General features: G+C 40.2%; 2 protein-coding genes across 2 annotated transcripts in view; one reads left to right on the top strand and one right to left on the bottom strand.

Moving 5' to 3' along the window:
* ATXN7 (ataxin 7) overlaps positions 1 to 1,672 on the bottom strand; it is a 127,086-nt gene extending 125,414 nt beyond the window's left edge. The window contains 1 exon segment of the mRNA XM_082412147.1: positions 1,554 to 1,672. The gene's annotated coding sequence lies outside the window, so the exon portion shown is untranslated.
* Positions 1,673 to 1,816: 144 nt separating this feature from the next.
* Positions 1,817 to 20,697, top strand: THOC7 (THO complex subunit 7; the record flags this gene model as incomplete). Its single annotated transcript, XM_082412469.1, is given in 9 exon segments — positions 1,817 to 1,846; positions 1,852 to 1,927; positions 13,938 to 14,055; positions 14,820 to 14,947; positions 15,242 to 15,328; positions 17,780 to 17,837; positions 18,598 to 18,664; positions 18,751 to 18,820; positions 19,531 to 20,697. Coding segments are annotated over 9 exon segments (702 nt in total). The 3' UTR covers positions 19,599 to 20,697.
* Positions 20,698 to 20,788: the final 91 nt, after the last annotated feature.

Here is a 20,788-nt window from a genome sequence, read left to right as displayed (position 1 = left end):
CCATCAACAACATTAAAGATTATTTTAAGTCACTAGATACTGTTTCCAAATCAGTATTATGATGATACAGCCAAGTAACAAGTAACTTAAAAAGAACACCCTTTCACCACTTGACTATTACTTTTTTTTTTTTTTTTGACTATTACCTTTTAAACAACAATGATCCCCTCCAAAATGCCACTTGGGATAGACAGTCAACTGACACTTCAACTTACAATATGTAGTACTTAAGATTTATAGTAATTCATCTTTTGGTTACAGTGTCTTCTCTTCCTCTAAACCAAGAAAATGAACAGGATCCCAAACCCATGCACAGCCAGCATTTAGGCCAATATTTTTTCAAAACCAGGAGAGATTTCCCACGGTGGGGGAGGGCAAGTTATACCTCAAAATATTCACTCAAGGTAAAAAAAATTTTTTTGCCTTTGTGCTAAAAGTCAAAGGTGCTAACTCTTTAGATAACTGTTGAAGAGCATTACTGAAGTTTAGACTTCATATATACGAATAAAATTCCATGCATACTGATTTCTCACTAGAGGTGATACACCCTTAACTGTCATACATTTGCATATATAGCTCTTCCTCTACAACTAAGAGAAACCCGGGAGAATGAACCCAATTTGCTTAAGGAAACTGAAACAACCAAATCCATCCTCCATAGATGCTTCATCCCTAATATGAAGAAGCGAGGCACCTGAGGGGCAGAAATCTTAGAAAGTAACTCAATAGAACATCAAACCTGGGTTGAAAACTCAGACCCGCTTCTTGCGGCTCACTGAATCGATCCCACTGGAGATCAAATCAGCCGGACTGCTGCTGCTCGTTTCCTCTCGCCCCTCACCATCGAAATGTTGCCATTTGCGAGAAACCCATCGAAGTTGAATCAAAGTGACTTTTGGGAAAAGATACCAGTATCACCGGCAGTGTGCTCCAGAAATGTGTAACTCTACACGCTAGGCATCGTTTCTCATCGAGCACCTCCCTCTCCCTTCACTTTCGACTTCCCCTTAAGATGGGGGCAGTTTTTGAAAATCACAGAGAAAAATAAATAAGAGCACCCCATCCCGGTCACCGACGGGGATTCCGGCGCCCAGGGAGGACGGCCGGCCGCCGGCTCCCAGTCGCTGCGTGAACTCCACCCGCAGGTCGCTAAATGTCTCAGGCCCCCTTTCCCAGCACCCGCCCGAGCCCCGAGGGGAAGGGGGCGGCCGCCGGGGCCGGAACCGCGCCACCTGGAACCCGGGGCCTTTTTCGCTTGTCGGCCGCGCCCCGCGCAAGTGTCCGCGCGCGAGACCCGCCCCGGCGCGCGTGGGCGCCAACTTCGCGGGGACCCTCACGCCGCGCCCCCTCTGTGCCCCGGGTCCCCCGACTCCCGGGCTCAGGCGGGCAGGGCGACCCCTCCGCGCGCCCCGCCCCCCCAGGAGAGCGAGCCCACCCCCAGCGGCGGTAGCGGGAATGGGGCGGCGGGGCCGCGGTCGCCGTCCCCCGGGAGGCGCGGGGGGCTTGGACCCCGCGTGGCCCCCGCCGCCCCGGCGGCGCCCGGGCGAGCTCACCTGGCGTTTGGCGGAGGCCTCCGGGGCGGCCTCTGGGCGTGGGCCGGACGGGGGCAGCGGGGGGCGGGGGGGGGGCGGCGGAGGCCGGGGCTGCACCGGGGCCGCCGCCACCGCCCGCCTGGCTTCGCCCCACACGCGCCGGCCGCGGCCGCCCCCGGGGAGTTCGGGGAGCGCGCGGAGCGCAGGTCCCGCGGCGGCGGCGGCGGCGCGGCGGGGCTCAGGCGGCGGAGCGGGCGGCCGCGGGCGCCGCCGCCTCCTCCTCCATGGCTGTTTACCCGGCTGCATTGTGGGAGTTTGACCTCCGCCGCCGCCAACCGCCGCCTCAGCTTGCGCCGCCGCCGCCGCCGCGCACGCCATGGGAGCCGTGACTGACGGTGAGGCCCGCTCGCTGCCGCTCCGGCCCGCTCCCCGGGGCCGCGCGGCCTCCCCGTCCCCCGCCGCCGCCTCCCCCAAGACCCCCGGTCTCCCCTGCCGCTTCCGGGAGCCCCTTGGCCTCCCCGATCGGGCCCCTCGGAGACCCGGGCTTTCCCGGCCGCTTCCCCCGAGCCCTTGGGCCTCTCCCCGGAGCCCTCCCCGTCCCCCTCGGAGCCCCGCGAACTCCGCGCCCGCTCTCCCGAGGCCGCGCGGGGCGTGGGGAGGGTGCGCTGGGAGGATCGTCGAGGGGCCGGGAGCACACGTGGGGGCACGGGGAGGCCGGCAGCTATGCGCGGGCGGATGGTACCCGGAAGGGGTCCAGGCTGTCGGAGGATGTGGTGAGGGAGCACTGGGTGGGGGTGATGGGGCCCGAGGGGCGGCGAAGGGGAGGAAGGGGTGGAGGCCTTGCAGCCGGGGGTCCGGAGGACCTTTGGAGAGCTGAAAGGGAGTGGGAACTCCGAGGATGGGCCGAGGGTTTCGGGCCAAGTCGGAAAGAAGGGAGTCCCGGGACAATAGTACCAGGGGTGTCAGCGCACAGAGAGTGACACCTGGAGGAGTCCTCTGGACAGATTGGGAAGGTCCCCCAGACAATGGGGTGGATCGCACTGAGGCCTGAGAACTAGCCCTGGCTTGGGGGTAGGGAGAGGGATCTGGGGACAGTATCTAAAAAGAGTAGGTGTGGACGGGGTATCCGGAGGACAGTCAGGGACTGTGCCTGGGGGATTAAGAGGAGCCAGTATAGGGATGGGGCCACCTGGGGTAGATCAGGACACTAGAAGATTCGTTTGTGTGTATGTCTTGGGGAGGATGGTTTGTCTGCTGGAATGGAGTCGGGGGAGGGGCAGGGGCTGGGTTTCTGGAAAGTTGTGAGGACAGTTTAGGAGGTCCCTCCATGTAAGGAGGGGCCCAGGGGGTGGTCTACAGAGTGAGAGCAGAAATAGAGTGACACCTTGGGGAAGGTGGGCAAGCATGATGGGCAACTGGAGGGAGAATCTAAGAAGGTATCCAGTTAAGGAGTAAGGAAGGCCTTTGACATTTGGGAAGGGGAGACCTAGGGGTGCAGGGTCTCCTTGAAGGAAGAGTGGCCAGTAACCTTAGATGCCTATAGAAAGGCCATTTCTAAAGAGTGGGAGGTAGACAGTTTCCGCCTTGAAGGACCAGGCCACTGTGGGGAAGAGTAATAGGCCCAAATTTGTGATCATGATGAGGAGTAATGAAGTGAAGTCCCTTCAAGGTCCAGTTAAAACTTCACTTCATTCCAGTTTCATTTATTCAGTAGATATTTATCCCACCTGGGCTAGGCCTTGGGCTTACAACCCAGAACCAACAGGCAAGACCTTTTCCTCCTCTGAGGTCACAGTCTGGTGGGAAAAACACGAGATAATTAGTTTTCACGGTGGCAAACGTTACTACAGAGGAAGTTCAAGGTTCGGAACTGTAGAAGCATGTAACAAAGATTGCTTATCCATTCTCAGAGATCAGAAAGCCTCCCTGAAAAAGTTACTCTTAATCCCGTTTTTTGAAGGATAGCTAGATGTAGTTGGATTGGTATGCCAGGTGGAGAACTACTTGTGCAAAGGCCACAAAGCATTGGAAGAACTCAAAGATGGTAAGTGTTGGCTAGAAGTTAGAAAGTTATGAGCCAGAAAATTTTGAGGGCAATGGGAAACCATTAAAAGTTTTTTTAGCATTGGTGGGATGTTATCAGATTTGCATCAAAAACAACCACCACACTCTACTATGTGAATAATGATGAGGGGAAGGGAAAGTGAGGAGTTAAGTGGCCTCTCTCCTTTCTAACATCTATATAGTATTGTTAGTATGTCAAGCATGTTCTAATTATTATCCCCACTTTACAGATGACACTGGGACAGAACGAGGTGAAGTAACTTGCCCCAGGTTGTACAGGTAGCAAGTTATAGAGCCTGAGCTCCACATCAAGCAGTCTGGCTCAGAGTTCTTCCTCTTCCCCCTTGTGCATCCTGTCTCTCAGCTACAGCTGCCATGGTCCTAGTGAGAGATGATGGAGGCTGGGACCAAGAGGGACTGCAGAGAAGTAGACAGGTGGTGGGAGAGAAATTTATGAGGTCAAATGTCAGGAGATTGAATGGATGTGAGGGGAAGGGCCGAGGACTATCCCTGGTTTCTGATGGGAGTGACTATGTGCTTATTAGTGCTACTTCTCTATTCATTGAAGTAGACAACGGCAGGGGAGAGAGAGGTTTTGTCAGAAGGGAAATGGAGAGGGAAGATGAGTTCTAGTAAATGCGCCGATTGCAGTCAAATGCTCCCTACATCCAAAGAGGCCATCAGAATCCTCACTCTGCCACTTAAAAGCAGTCTGACCTTGTGCAGGTTAAATAACCTCTTTGAGCCTCACTTTCATTCCTTGTAAATGGGGATAATAATACAGTCTACCTCATAGGCTGGTTTTGAGAATTAGATGCAGTAAAAGTTGTGAAGTGCTTTGCACTGCATCTGATACATAGTAATGTTCAGTAAATACTATTAAATGTAAGTGTTGGTTTACTTGCCTCTCCTCCACTTTCCTTTGATGAGGACTGTGCCTTCTCCCTCTCTTTATCTGTGCAGATTGCCACTCCCTGCCTTTTCTGCCTGGTGACCGCCCATTTATTCTTCAGGACTCACATCAAATATTCTCTGCTCTTAACCAGTTGATCTTTCATCTATTAACCATATTATCTTATGTATGTTTCTGCTCTAGCCCTTAATACTTAATTTACTTATATGGCATATTCCAGAAAATATTTAAAGCAGCTCATTATAATGAGAAAACGTTAAAATAAATGGATGAGGAAACAAGGCAAAAAGAAGATCAAGACTAGTAAAAAACAAGAGGAAGTTAGAAGTGGGGTGATCCTTGTAATCAGGGGGTCAAATCTGTATGTTAATTAAAGGTGCAAGTGACTTGTTTCCCTAGCTGTCCATACCAAGAGGCAGGACCTAGGGCATCCTGTGATCTAGTTTTCATGAGAGCAGAAAAGCAACATTAGATACCCAGGACAAGCAGTGTTTGTTTTTTTTTTAATTTAAACACTAAAAAATAAGCTTCTCTTTAGGGTCCTCATAAAGAAAAGCCAGTGTCATATCCTTAACCTCTTTTCAGCACTGAGGATCATAAAGCTGTTTCTTAGCACATGCCTTACTAGGTCAAAGAAGGCTAAATCACAACTTAGAAAGGCATTCCAAAGCAGATAGACCATGTGGTTTAGGTGAATAGCTCTGCTGGTCTGCCTTACTTCAGAGCAAGGTTTTTTGGCTTTTTTTGTTTTAAGAATCATCTAGACCATAGAGGAAAGGACAAGCCACAACTTCTTTAGGTAATCTCGGTAAACTTGATTTTCCTCAGTTGAGCTTTTGGTAAGAATCAAGCAGGAGTGAGTGATACATAATGTAAATATCTATTACATGCCTCCCAAGCACAGTGCTGGTTATAACAGTAGACTGTATAGAGGAAGGCCCGACTCTTACTTGGGGGAGGGAAGCAACAGCATGCAATCAAGTAAGTAAGGAAGATAATTTCCGAGAAAGAGCATAATTTGGTTCTGAGAATGAACTAGATGGAATAAGAGAGAGAGTAATGGGGGAGAGCTGTGGAGAGTTAGGTTAAAATCAGGTGCTCAGGTGTGACCTCTGATAAGTGGTGTTTACGATAAGACCTGAAGGGGTCCACTGTGTGAAGAGCCAAGGAAAGTATTCCAGATAGAGGCAACAACTAGTGCAAAGGCCTGAGGTGCAGACAAGCTCTGCACCCTTTAAGGAAGATAGGGAAGGCCACTGGGGCTGGATCCAGGTGGACCAGGACGGGTGGGATACAAAAGGAGGTCAGAGAAATAAACAGAGCCTTGCAGGCCATGGAAAGGAGAACAGGTTGTCTTCTGTGGGCACTTGGAAGTGATCGGAGGGTTTCAAGCAGAAGAGTTAGTGATATGATACATCTTTTGGATCATTCTGGGTTGCTGTATAGAGAATGGATTCTAGGAAGGCAAGAATGGAAACGGGGAGGCCAACGAGAAGTACTCCAAGTGAGAGACAAGGTGGGCTTGGATTAGGATGATGACATGACAGTGGAGAGGACTGAGGAGTGCGTGGCCTCCATATTTCTGTCATCCTCCTGAAAAGGTCTTGAAGAAGTTCCAATACCTGTCTCTGGAGACTAGAGGAGGGCTGATGTCCTCTTCCAAGTCTGAGTGCCTGGCAAGGTGCCGTGCCTTCATGTAGTCCTTACATCTGGGTTTGCATATCCAATTGGACTGGGAGCCCTTGAGGAGAAACTTTATTTCCTGTACAAGGACACATTGGTTAATTGGAGGAACTGCCCTCCTCAAAGGGAAGGAGAGAGATGCTATATTGTTACCTATAGATACTGAACTATAAATATTATCACCAATACCGTCGCCTTTAGATGGACGATGAAGTGGAAGTCCTGGGAAGTTAGTGGCTTACTGTCATATAGCTAGTTATCGGCAAAGCCATTCTCTCTCCTCCTCTGTTGCCACCCCAGCATTCTGGCTAACTGGAAAACAGTTTAGATGTTGTTACTGTTAATTTAAACTATGTTCACAGTTTGTATTTTGTATGTGTTAATTTAAAGGGTGTTAAACAGTGTTAGTACCCTGATAGAAAGCGTTTCAGAAGCACTTTTTTCAGTACAGAGAACATTAGGTATATATCTTGATATGCCAGAGCAACAGATGGGAGAGGAGAAGGGGGGTGGGGAGCGGGATGTGGCTGTACACTCCATTTCATAGAGCTCGTTGGTTTTGACAGTGTTTTTGTTGTTGTTGTTGTTGTTTATTAAATTAGAAAGTGTCATGCATGGATAATGTGCTTGTTAAAACTTGAAATAATGGTTTTTAACATGCCCATGAACAATGTGACAGAATAATGGAATGGCACTATGACTTTTCTAATAATGTAATTGCGTATATATTCCTCTGACTGCAGAGGTGACACTACTCATCTGTAAAAGGAAGATAATAATACATACTTTATAGGGTGTTTTCAAGGATGAAGCGTGATTGATATATATGTAAAGCACTTCGAAGTTGAGTGACCATTTAATTGATTGTCCAAATGAGGACACTTTTCAGAGTGAAAGGAGACAAACAAGAGGTATGGTCATCAAATAGAGGAGTGTACAAACGCTATGTGTCTGCTGCTGCCGCTATTCCAATCTCAATTGCTGATCCAAAGTTAATTAGACATTTGTGGCCAAGGAGTTTGCTTGGCTTTTTTTTTCACTAGTGCCAATGGATTTGCCCACTTTGTGCCCTCATCTGTGGTCCCAGCACAGGGGTTTCTGAAGCAGTTCAAATATAAAATAATACTTCTTTAGCCAAGATAAAAGGTATCTCAAAGCAAGACTGGACTTTCAACCTTGACTTTATTAGGGCCATACTCTAAACATTTAAATAAATCTAGAGAAAAACAAAGGCCCTCGACATTCATTTTTTTGCTTTTCTTTTTTTAGTGTTTAATTTAATTTTGGTTTATGTAATTTACTTTGGTATCAGTAATTTATTTAGACTGGGCCTAAGTGTCTCCCGAGAGATCCATATTTACATGGAAGAATCAAATCATCTTATTTATTCTTCCCACCTGACTTCTTTGTGTCTTAATATTGTTGGCCTTAAAAGTTGTTTTAATGATTTTAAGCTTCTTGAAAGGAGGGGCTAGGTATTATTTTGCCAGGAGGAATCCAACACAATGGGATAGACGTAATTCAGCTTAATAACCCATAAGCGATGGTGATCTAGCAATGACTCGTAAGAGGAATCTACACACACGTTGTTTTTACACGGCCTTAGTCTCTCCTCTAGTTAATAGGTCAAGTCAAGCCAGTTTTCTTTTTTCTTGTTAACACATCGTAGATTTATTAAAGAACACTGATGAGAATTTTTAATACAGAAAAAATGAAGAAAAATACCTCAAAATGACCAATAAGCTCTCTATCCAGATAACGACTGTTGATACTGTGAGGAAGACAAATAATACACGTCAGGAAATTCAAGAAGAAATGCACCAAGAGACAAGTGAAAACCTTCCCCTCTTCACCTTCCACTGCTAATCCCACTCCCCAGAGGTAATTAGTGTAAGGTGTTTTTTTGTGTACCCTTCCAGAATGATTTTTAAATGCCATAAAAGGCAAAAAACACCTTCTCGGGCGTCGAACTCCTGAGTTCGAGTCCCAGCTCTACTCCTTACTTCTTGTGGCATTTAATTTAGACAAGTAACTTTCAGTTCCTTCATTGGTAAATGGGGGTACTATCCACTTTGTAGGGCTCTTGTGAGGATAACAGCATATTATAAGCATTATGTATATGTTAGTTGGTGTGCCGGTATGTGCATATAAAGTTTTACACAAATGTTTACGTGCTCTTTTGAACTATACTTCCATAATTAATGATACATCTTTGAGTTCTTTTGGAGCTTTTTCTACCTTATTCTTTTGTGATATTGTTTTTTTTTTTTAATTAATCCCCTTGTAAACATTTTTTGTTATTTTCTGTTTTTTACTCTTACAAATAGTATGACTGGAGATATTTGCACAGTTGTCTTTGTACACTTGTGGGAATCATTTCTAGAAGACAGGTCAAGGGTATATGTATTCTTAATTAAAATACATATTGCTACATTGGTTTCCTAGTAGCTAGCTGTTTTTTCCTGTGTAATCTTATCTCCAATTATCCCTTCCTGTGGTTTTCAGTTTGGATCCAGAGTGTTTAGGAACACCAAGAAAAAGCCAGTGGTGTGTTTGTGTGCCTGCAGAATTTCTTGCTAAACTGCCTTCAGAAAAGAAATGCTGATCCTCACTGTTAGATCACAGAATTGCTATTTCTTGAAAGCAGGTGCGATCGGGGGCTGTGCGGTCTAGCAGATCGGCGGGCACACTTGACAGTAGCTTAGCCCTAGGAGGAAGGTACATAACAGGCTCTTATCACTGGTTGTCAAGCCTTGACATGTCCCTAAAGTAAGTGTTTTGGAACTTGGCCCACCATTATCTTCCAAATTGTTTTTCTCTTTCCTTTTTTCAGTATTTGCTCCAAGAGGGTATGAAAACTTGTTTTGTAATCAAGGTTTTAATAGCCACTTTGAGAGAATAACAATTAGGGGTTTTGAAAGCAGTGTTAGTCTGGGTTTAGGAGAGATTGTCCTTTCCACACTAAAATGAGAAAATTCCTAAGATGGCTGTGTCAGCCAACCAGAGGCTTGGAAATGGAGAGTTGGTTTAGTGACTGTAAAGCAGTCATTTCTTCCAGCCTGTTTATGGAAAATTGGGCATTAAAGTCTAACCCTTTAAAAGGACTTCTTGACATATTTCTTTTAGGTAGAAAGTGGCATGTAAGACAGGAAAGGGTCTGAAATACATCCCAGTTTTTTGAGTAAATATTTGCTTATCGCCATGCATGTGTCATAACTGATTTGAAAGTGATTTTTGAATGGCAGACATTTTGTAGGTATAATTATGGCACACATATAACTGAATCCAGTAGGAAATCTTCCTACGAGCCTAAAATTAGGTGGAAAACCACCACTCTCAGAGCAGATGTTAGGTATTTTGGTTTCAAGGCTTTTCCCAGATGGTTTTGATCCTCGTAGTCAGTTAAGAAAGTAATTGGGACAACTGAGGAATGATGTTGATAACATCACTGAAATAGTTTCTAAGCCATCTTCACCATTTTTACAGGTGGACCAAGGCCCGCCAGGATTAATATTAGCATGCAGATTGCTTACAGAGAGTTTCAGCATGATAATAATTTATGAAGTCAATGTATATAGTAAACAGAACATGTTTAGGTGTGTTCCATCTAGAGCTAATTGAGGAGGTACCATTAAAAATAACAATGCTGGTGTCATACACGCTGGGAACCGTCAGCAGCTGGCCATCTTTAAATTTAAAAAGAACAGCGGCTGTTTTCAAACTGGCAACTTACCCTTTGGTTTTATTTTGTTGCTGTTGGAGCTGTGCTCTGTACTTTATGTATGTTATTTCAGTCATCCTCATCCCCAGAGAATTTCCTAGGCAGCAACTGCCTATGCAGTTTAAGCTAGAAATATCGTGACCTTACAGCACAAAGCTTGAGACAAGCAAATTTGTGAGAAATCATAACTGGACAAAACTTTGTATGCATAATATATATCTACATGGGTATATAGATGTATCTATAGATACATCTTTAGCTTGCTTTCTTTGTTTCTAACACCTCTATTGAGGTATAATTGATATACAAAGAACTACGCATATTGTGTACAATTTGATGCATTTGGGCATATACAGACACCTGTGATACCATCATCACAATTATAGCTTGCTTGCTTTTTCAAACAACAGCTAACAGATTTTGGGTACCTATATGGTTCAAAAATCAAATAATATAAAAAATATTTCCCCATCTTCCAGCCTGTCCTCCAGCTCCCCAACTGATACTGCCCCAATTCCTTGGTAACCCCTTTTATTAGTTTCTTGTATATCATTCCAGGATATCTATGTGAATATAAACACATGAATATATATTCTTATTTCCCCCCATTTTTATATGAAAAGAAGCATGCCATAAATATGATTCTTCACCTTACTCTTTTAACAAGTTGTATTAAGTGGTCTCTCTCTCTCCCAGTACACAGATGTTTCCTCATTCTTTGTTTTTTATCGCTTCTTAGTATTCCATCATATTCTTATGCCAAAATTTATCTAACCCCCTGTTGACGAACATGTCATATTGCATATAGGCAAGTATATCTAGGCGATTTGGGTCAAAGAGTACATATTATTTGAAATTTCGATAGATACTATTAAAATGCCGTTTGGCTTTTTTGACTGATGATTTTCAAGTATCAAAAGAGCAGCTCAAAATCCTCTTTCCCTGTTCCCCCCAAGCTAAAGGAAGCTCTCCTCTGAATCTCCTGCTGTGTGTCTGTGTCACTCATTTAACAATCACAGCCTGCTCTGTGTGTGTGTGTATTCACATGGGTGTTACTTCTCCAACTAGAGTGAAGGAGCTCAGGTCTTCACTTCCTGTCCTCAGAACTCAGTCCGGTACCTACGGACACATCTGCTCATCGATCAAATATTCATGTCTTTTGTACAAGAAGGGAAATCTCTGCTATGGACCTGAAAATAAGATGGTTGCTGCTCGTCCTTGTTAGTGTTTTATTGAGACAAACTCTTTGGAGGGCAGATGGTCCCAGGCAGGCACCACAAATCCAATTTAAAAATCTTTATTGAGCATCAGAAATGTAAAGACACTGTGAGAGGCTGGAGAGGAAACAGAATGAACAAGACATAGGGTGGGCCCTGACGAACCTTTTTCCCAAGTTTATTTGGCCTGTACAATGCTTTAAACATTTTTCTGTAGTTAGGATATTACATACATATATAAAGAGTACGCAGTTCTTAAGTATACAGCTGAAAAGATCACAAAATGTATTTGAAACATTTTTAGTTAGTCACCAAACTTTAAAAATCTCTTGAAAAGCCAGCTCTGGTAATAGCTTCCCCCTTTAGGTACTTACTCCTCAATTTCCCTACTCCCTATTCCCTGAATTCATTTACATTTGAAATCCCTGGTCCTCAATAAAGTAGGGTGCTGGGGTATCTGAGAGGAAGATGGGGTTTCTTGGGGGCTTGGAAGATTAGAGATAAGAAGATCAAAAAGAAACTAAACAGCCTCAATTGACCACTGGATTGCTCACCCACTGAATGTTTACTTTTAACAAAGTTAAAACATTTGTGATTTTAGAAAATCAATTTCATTTTCTGCATTTTAATCTCTTCAGGGACTGTGTTTTGTCCTTAGTCTCCTCAAATAACATTGTTGGTGGTTAAATACGGAAAGCATTAGTTTATATTTTAAAGTGTAAAATTAAAACACTTGATGAATCTGTAGCTTGAGCCATCTGTCAAAGCCATGACTCTGAGAACAATACCTAATTCTAAAAATGTTTATCTGATGTCACAGAATAGATTTTAAAACTGGAGCCATCTGCCTTCCAAAGTTTATCTCTGTTGCACCTGCGCTCAGAAATGCTTCTGCCTACACACAGGAACTATTGTTTAAAGATTTTGCTGTATTCATCCTGCAGGCTCTCCAGGAATTATTCACACTTTAAAAATTATTTTTTTTAGATGCACGCATATGGTAAAAAACCAAGAAATCCTACAAAGTCATATAAAAATTAAATCCCTTCTCATCCTATATCTGTAATCCCTCTCACCAGAAACAGCCACTGTTACCAGTTTCTTGTGGATTCTTCCAAAGATATTCTCTGAATACACAAACACATATATATGTGATGGGCGCACATATACACACATGGCCTCCTCCTTTTCTACACAATGGCAGCAAACTATGTGTTTCTCTGCACCTGTTTTGTTTTCATTTTATTTAACATATCTAAGGAGACTTTTTTGATATCAGTATATACATCCACACTATTCTTCTGGCTGCATATTATTACATTTAATGAATGTTTCATAATTTACCCAGTCTCTTACTGGTGAATGTTTAGGTTTGCAATCTTTCTACCACAAGCAGCACCGTTAAGAACGTCCCTTTACATTTATCTTTGTGCATGGGTGCACATGTATCTATAGGATGAATTCCTAGAACTGGAATAATGGGGTCAGAAAGGTATGTGCGTTTTGAATATTGTCTTATTGGCCAGCTGCCCTGCAAATAGTGTACCAGTTTGCATTCCATCAGTGTGCGTAAGTGCGATTTCTCAACACCTTTGCCATCACTGATTATCAGGTCTTTGATCTTTGCCAATATGATAGATGAAAATGATACCTTATTGTGGTTTCAATTTGCGTTTCTCTTGTTATGATCCAGCATTATCTTGTCCAGGAAGAACACTAGGTCACGGCTGCCAGGCAGACCCTTTGGGGCCCCACCTGTTACTCATCATTATCATCTGCACTGCTTTTCTATTCCTTTTTCTCTTTTTTCTTTTCCTTGGAACAAAAGTGAGACAGACTTATTAAAAAAAGTCCTCATGGGGAAAGAAACATTACAGATATAATAACTAAATTACACTTTTTTGGGGACTTCCCTGGTGGTGCAGTGGTTAAGAATCTGCCTGCCAATGCAGGGGACACGGGTTCAGAGCCCTGGTCTGGGAAGATCCCACATGCCGCGGAGCAACTAAGCCCGTGCGCCACAACTACTGAACCTGTGCTCTATAGCCCGTGAGCCACAACTACTGAGCCCGTGTGCCATAAGTACTGAAGCCCGCAGGCCTAGAGCCTGTGCTCCGCAACAAGAGAAGCCACCGCAATGAGAAGCCCGCGCACCACAACCAAGAGTAGCCCCTGCTTGCCACAGCTAGAGAAAGCCCTTGTGCAGCAACGAAGACCCAACGCAGCCAAAAATGAATAAATAAAATAAATTTATTTTAAAAATTACACTTTAAAAAAAAAAACAACAAACCTATTCCTTTTTCTCTGACCCATCTCATTCTCTTTTCCTATTCTGCCACTACATCTTTTAAATCTTTTCTTTCTTTTCCTTTTACCAGTACCTCACACTAGTCAGAGACATGAATGCTTTAGACTTCCTTCTGTATGAACAGGTTTTTCAAAAAAAAGTTCTCCAAGAAATTATTGGCTTATTTCCCTGGTAGTACCCGAAAATTATTTCTACTCAACAATCTGGCAGTAGAATGCCAGTTCTGTGAGGGCAAGGCTTTTTTCTGCTATAACCCTAGCCCCTAAAACAATGCCTGACACGAACACTTAATAACTTTCCATATATATATATATGATAGTAAAACCTAACAAAATTTAACATTTTAATCATTTAAAATGTACAGTTCAGTGGCATTAAGTACATTTACATTTCAATAATTTTCTTTTGGATTAATGAATGAGTAATGGTATTGGTTATTTTCCCCGAAAGTTAACAAGAGCCACACAGTCATTTTAATTCACATTGTTCTTTCCTCCAGACGAAGTCATACGGAAGCGTCTCCTAATTGATGGAGATGGCGCTGGAGATGATCGGAGAATTAATCTACTAGTGAAAAGTTTCATTAAATGGTGCAACTCTGGATCCCAGGAAGAGGGGTATTTCATTTTGCTGTTGTTTCTATACTAATGTCCTGGTGTGATTTTTTTAGACCATATATACAGTCCTGTTAATATTTCAAATTTTCACTCACCTTAAATGTCCAATGGAGTCAACTCTCTGTTAATCCAGAGTAGACTTTTCTGGCCTTCTCTTCAGAGGCCTGCTTTATGTTTATTAAAATGTGCAGAAGGCATAGTGGTAAGCAATGAAGGCGAAATTCAGACTCATTACTTTGGTCACTTTTAAAAGCAGATAAGTGTTTAGTAAGACAAAATATCTAAATGAAATTTTTTCTTTTTTTAACATACTAATAAAAGTTGCTGCAAGGTTTTATATTTTTGATAATTTTTTTAACTTAAAATTTTTTTCATCATTTGAATTAGCTTTTCACACAGATAAATAATTGTATAGAGTGAAAAAATTATGAGAACAGAATTGTGAAGATAAAAACCATCTTAATCAAAACATTTTAAAAAGGATTTTAAACAAAATTCAACAAATAGTTGTTTGAATTAAGCTTATATTGCTAAGATCTACAGTCCCATCTTTGCATTTGTAACTGATACAGTTTATAAGTTCAAGTAAACCACATTTGGAAAAAGAAAACATAAGGGACAGATATTCTAAATTTTTTTTAAATAAAGAAAATTATTCTCTCAGAACCTGGTATAATTTACTTGGCAAATCTGTGCCTGCATTATAATACTTCAACTGGAAATCCACAAACATCTTTTTTCTCTTTCTCTCTTTTTTTTGTTAGATACAGCCAGTACCAACGTATGCTGAGCACACTGTCCCAATGTGAATTTTCAATGGGCAAAACTTTGCTGGTGTATGATATGAATCTCAGAGAAATGGAAAATTATGAAAAAATTTACAAAGAAATAGGTAAGGAAACTTAATTGTTGTTTCTATCTGTAATTGTAATTTTTATGGTCTAAGGGAAATAATATCTGCTAATATTTTTCTTTGGTTAGTGGTAAAATAATAACAATAACAACACTAATTGAAAGAATGTATTCTAAAATGATATGTAATACTTTGGGTTACAGCTATTTTTTAAATGCCAGCATCTATTTTATTAGCAATGAAACTTAATTTAAAAACATTTTAAAATTGAAAATGGGTGGAGGTTATACATGTTGTTATAACTATCTTTAAAAAAAATAACCTTTTATATAGAATGTAGCATTGCTGGAGCACATGAAAAAATTGCTGAGTGCAAAAAGCAAATTCTTCAAGCAAAACGAATACGAAAAAATCGCCAAGGTAAGGGTTTTGTGGGATTTAGTGTGCAAATACTTTATTACTGACTAGTATTTTCATGCAGTTTTTAACATTGTGAGGGGAAACCTTCAGCTAGAATCAACCTGAATTATAAAAAAGAATTATGAGTTAAACTTAATTCTTTAAAACTATATTATTCTTTAAAATAGCAGAGAAGGAGGTCATGCTGAAAAAATATTTTGTTGTTGTTGGACTGTATTGATTAAACAAGTATTTTATTTGTTTTTTGTTTACTGTACTCAGATCCCTTTGCCTAAATAGTGTTATGGTTAATGAGCAGAGGTAATTTATTTAGGGTTTTGTTTGTTGTTTTTTTGTTTGTTTAATGGAACTACTTTCAAAAAACAGAAAAGAATTTAAGCCCAGTGAATTTTTTTTTAATGTATAAATTTATTTATGGCTGCGTTGGGTCTTCACTGCTGTGCGTGGGCTTCTCCTTGCGGTGGCTTCTCTTGTTGCAGAGCACAGGCTCTAGGCGTACAGGGGTTGTGGTGCACCACGGCATGTGGGATATTCCCGGACCAAGGCTCGAACCCGTGTCCTCTGCATTGGCAGGCGGATTCTTAACCACTGTGCCACCAAGGAAGTCCATAAGCCCAGTCAATTTTTATTAAGCACAATGCAAGCAAACATTTACAATCTGCCTATATTTCTAGTAAGAGGAAAGATAAAGCTTAGTTTTGTTCTGATCTCTTGTTTTTATTTAGCGTCTGTCTTATTTTAGTCCATAACAACTATTTCAAAATAATTTTAATGGCAGAGCATTGTTCCTCCTATAATGTAAATTGAAAGAAAGATAAAAAATATAATATGTAGTCACAATTGTGACATATAAATGCAAAACTAGAAGGATATAGAAAATGTTAATGGTTATTTTGGAGTTGTGGGGTTTTATGACTTAGGGGGTTTTTTTTTGTTTTTTCTTTTTTTTACACTGTAACCCAAAAAATTTTTTATTAAAAATCACACTTATATCCAATTAATACACTGATTGCCAAAACAATGAATTTTACTTTTGTTTTTTTGCATTTTTTGTTTGTTTTTTTTTAACATCTTTATTGGAGTATAATTGCTTTACAATGGTGTGTTAGTTTCTGCTTTATAACAAAGTGAATCAGCTATACATATACATATATCCCCATATCTCCTCCATCTTGCATCTGCCTCCCGCCCTCCCTATCCCACCCCTCTAGGTGGTCACAAAGCACCGAGCTGATCTCCCTGTGCTATGCAGCTGCTTCCCACTAGCTATCTGTTTTACATTTGGTAGTGTATATATGTCCATGCCACTCTCTCACTTCGTCCCAGCTTACCCTTCCCCCTCCCCGTGTCCTCGAATCCATTCTCTACGTCTGCCTCTTTATTCCTGTCCTGCCCCTAGGTTTTTCAGAACCTTTTTTTTTTTTTAGATTCCATATATATGTGTTAGCATACTGTATTTGTTTTTCTCTTTCTGACTTACTTCACTCTGTATGACAGACTCTAGGGCCATCCACCTCACTACAAATAACTCAATTTTATTTCTTTTTATGGCTGAGTAATATTCCATTGTATATATGTGCCACATCTTCTTTATCCATTCATCTGTCGATGGGCACTTAGGTTGCTTCCATGTCCTGGCTATTGTAAATAGAGCTGCAGTGAACATTGTGGTACATGACTCTTGAATTTTACTTTTTAATGAGCTAATTAAGATGACATTTAATTCCTAATTCCTTATTTTTAAAAGATGGTTTTTGAATTCAGTCTAAAATGCATGTGGTCAGGTTGCAGTGGCCAATTTAGAGCAGGATATACCAACTTACTTAAGAATTAATGTCAATTTACAGTATTTTTATTGATTAAAGAGACTTTTAAATAAATGTGCCACATATCATTTCATAGGAAAACTTAACAGGAGATACATGACTTATCTTGGAGTTCTCAGTGGAGCAGAAACAAAGTTCCTGAACTATAAATCATTTCTAAGTTTATGAGATCTTTACCTTTGAAATGAGTGAGAAGTATAATTTTCTGTTGTCTAAGATCTGAAATTAATGGTAGGAGATAGATATATAGATATATAGACCTTGCTGATCTTCTATTTGCTGGGCAAATAGGGAATAAGATCCTCTTCAGAATCAGTTCACTTGATGATCAATAATGACTTAAGTTCACTCACGTTTATGCTAGCCTCTTGTATTCTGCCCAGGCATAGGTAAATGGAAAAACAGAGTGGAGGTATAAATCCTTGTTTGGAATACCTTTGAAGTCATGTATCCTTGAAATTATAATTGAAGCAAGAGAAACTGACGATACTCTGTCCATCCTTCAGTGTTTCCACTTCTTTTTGTACTAAGAAAGTGATTAGGAGAGATTTGTGATGTTAGACATTTTGGTTTGATAACAAGGTTCAAAAAACCTTATTTTAGTAAACATTTTTATATCTTTCAGAATATGATGCATTGGCAAAAGTGATCCAGCGTCATCCAGACAGGCATGAGACGTTAAAGTAAGTTCAGAGTTTTACTCTGAAAGGAACTAATCTTTATACGTAAATGTTTACATACTAGTCTATGCATTCCATTTTTGTGGGAGTACATCATCAAAAGGAGGAGCCCGATCTTCAATAAAAAGAAATAACTAGATAAACACTTTTTAAACACAGATCTCAAAAACAATTAGTGAAAGAAAATCAGAAGACATATGCAATGAATTTTAAATTATTCCTAAGTTTTGGAAATACATACAGAATAATAACCATTTATAAAAGTTAGAGCCCCCCAAATATTATATACTTATACTGTATATTATTTAGAGATACAAATATATGTGTAAAAAAGGATTAGAATGATATAGTGATTGCCTGAATGGGGAGGAGAGGAGGAGAAAAAGGCCTGGTTCAGAGGACTAGGGGTAAAGTTCAAAGGGTATTTCAAGTTAATCTGCAATTTACCAAAAAAAAAAAAAAAAAAGACTTGAAGTAAGTATGACAAAATGTTAAAAGTTACCATCTCTTGGGGTTTGATATCCTGTTATCAAGTTTTTCTATACTTTAAAAGTTATCTAAAATTTAATTTTAATGAAAATTAGTGCATATTTAGAAGTTAAGAAATCACCCTTAGTTTTAAAAGTCTCATCATAATGGAGTATTATAACTCCTTATCTTTTATTTTTAAAATAAATACTATTTAGTAACTAAAAAGTTAGATATTAATTATGAATTCTGTTCCCCCAATTAGCAAAATATAACACTATTTTATTTTTTTCAGGGAACTAGAGGCTCTGGGAAAAGAATTAGAGCATCTTTCACATATTAAAGAAAGTGTTGAAGATAAGGTATTTGCATGTGATATATGTTAGCCTTTGTGTTCTGTATAGGTTTATAGATCAATGGGTATTAATTTTTTTTCTTATTAACACAGCTAGAATTGAGAAGGAAACAGTTTCATGTTCTTCTTAGTACCATCCATGAACTTCAGCAAACACTGGAAAGTAAGTAACAAGAGTCGCAGAATGAATGTGTATGAAGATTTTTAAATGATCAGAGGCATGTCTTCTAAAATATACATTTTAGAGAGAGTGCACCTTCAGTTTCAGAACAGGAGTGTAGCTGGATGACATTAGAAGGTACTCATGTTGTTCATCTTTCTGATTATATGCAGAAAAGCCTGAATATGTATGATTTGAATACCTGTCTAGTGGTTTGTAAATTAAGAGAAATTTAAGCATGATAGATTTGGAACTGTTCTTGGTTTACTGTAGTATATTGCTATAAAGTAACAATTCAGGACCCAGGCAGGCAATAAGTGAATGAAATAATCAATGCATAAACACATTTGCATTCTCAATGAACTAGGTGCTTTAGGGACCAGGGGACTTGCTCTTTGTATTGACTAGAGTCAATTTTTGTGTTATCTGATCTTCTGATTGTTTGCACAAAAAGCCTAAGACCTAGATTTTTTTTTTTAAAGTGAAGTCTATCACATAAATTTTGCATTTTGATTCAACTAATAACAACAACCAAAACAGGACTTTTAAAACCAAACCCACTTGTGTGGGTCAATTACAGTCATAGGCTGCCATTTTGCCATTTTTGCTTTAAATATATTCGCTAATAAAGGATAAAAGTGTTTTCATGTATTCATTAAACATATAATTTAAGCAAATTTGATTAAAGTTTTATGTTTCTTTCTCAATTGCAGATGATGAAAAGCTCTCAGAGGTAGAAGAAGCTCAAGAAACAAGCATGGAAACTGATCCTAAACCATAGACCAACTAATCACTCACCATTCCCAAGAATATTGAAGTAGCAACATGATCTTAGTGTGTTCAGAATTTGTTGTGCTCTTGAGACATTAAAAGTTTTGGCAGTGAACTACGTTGCTTTTAAATTTTAATGCACAGTTCATTCATATTTCTTCACACAAAGGGAGATGAATTCATTATATATTTGTTTTTATTGAAATGCCTTTTTTATACTTAAAAGGTAGGAAGCAACATCCAAAAATGTTTAATGAAATATTTTCAAGCCAGATATGTTAGTGCTCATTGGTATTCTAGGTAGTTTTTAACTGGTAACATTGATTTGCTCACAAAATAAGTGGAAGATAGTGAGAAGGTGGCATTTCTAGGATGTACCTGAGAAAATTAGTCAATTTCTGGAAATCGTTACCACTTTTGAAAATGAAGTCCATGAATAGGCTCTCAGGAGGGCTGTGAACTTATGAAGTTATGTACAAAATGTTTGTGGTGTGTGCTTATTGTGGGAGAGGTTCCGTGATAGTAAGATTCACTGATATCAGAGGTAATTACAAGATGCAAAGTAAATCAATACGCATTACTTTCTAGATCCCTGTCCTTAATACTTCAGCAATGTGGTTGTTAAATGTTCTGTTGAAATGTTTTCTCTCTATCGTTTTGTTCTGTAGGAGTCATTTTCAAGAGTCTTGCAAAAAGGATTTCATGATCTTTTTAAAAAATTAAGCCAGGTCTGAATCACTTATAATTGTCTTACGCATTGAATTACATGTCTAATACTTATTAGGGTCTATCCTTATCCATTTATTTTAGTTCAGAAACATAGCATTTTGCATGAATCATACCTTAATAATGCTACATTTTTGTAATTTTGATACAAACTCGTATCTTTAAAAACGAAAGTTTAAAGTTAGCTCAATAGTAGTCACAGTGAAAGTGTCAAAATACTTTTAAGTGCTTCCTCTAATTTCATCTGGCAAATTTCATGGGAGAAATTTCTTTGCAGAATTGCTATACCCTGATAAATATTTCTATTTTCCGTTATTAGTAAGAATTATGAAGCAAAAATTTGCTTATATTGACTCAGAATTAAAAATCAATTTTTCCAAAAGGATCTTTTTTTAAGGACTGTTGGGCAGAATATTTTTACCACCGACCCCACCCCCCTTAACCCCCCGCTGCCGCCACTGATTAAGAGAAACT

This window comes from Balaenoptera physalus, assembly GCF_965194825.1.
Source record: "Balaenoptera physalus genome assembly, chromosome: 11".
Lineage (NCBI taxonomy): Eukaryota > Metazoa > Chordata > Mammalia > Artiodactyla > Balaenopteridae > Balaenoptera > Balaenoptera physalus.
The sequence above is the reverse complement of the archived record's forward strand: the minus strand, read 5'-3'. Positions and strand labels throughout refer to the sequence as shown.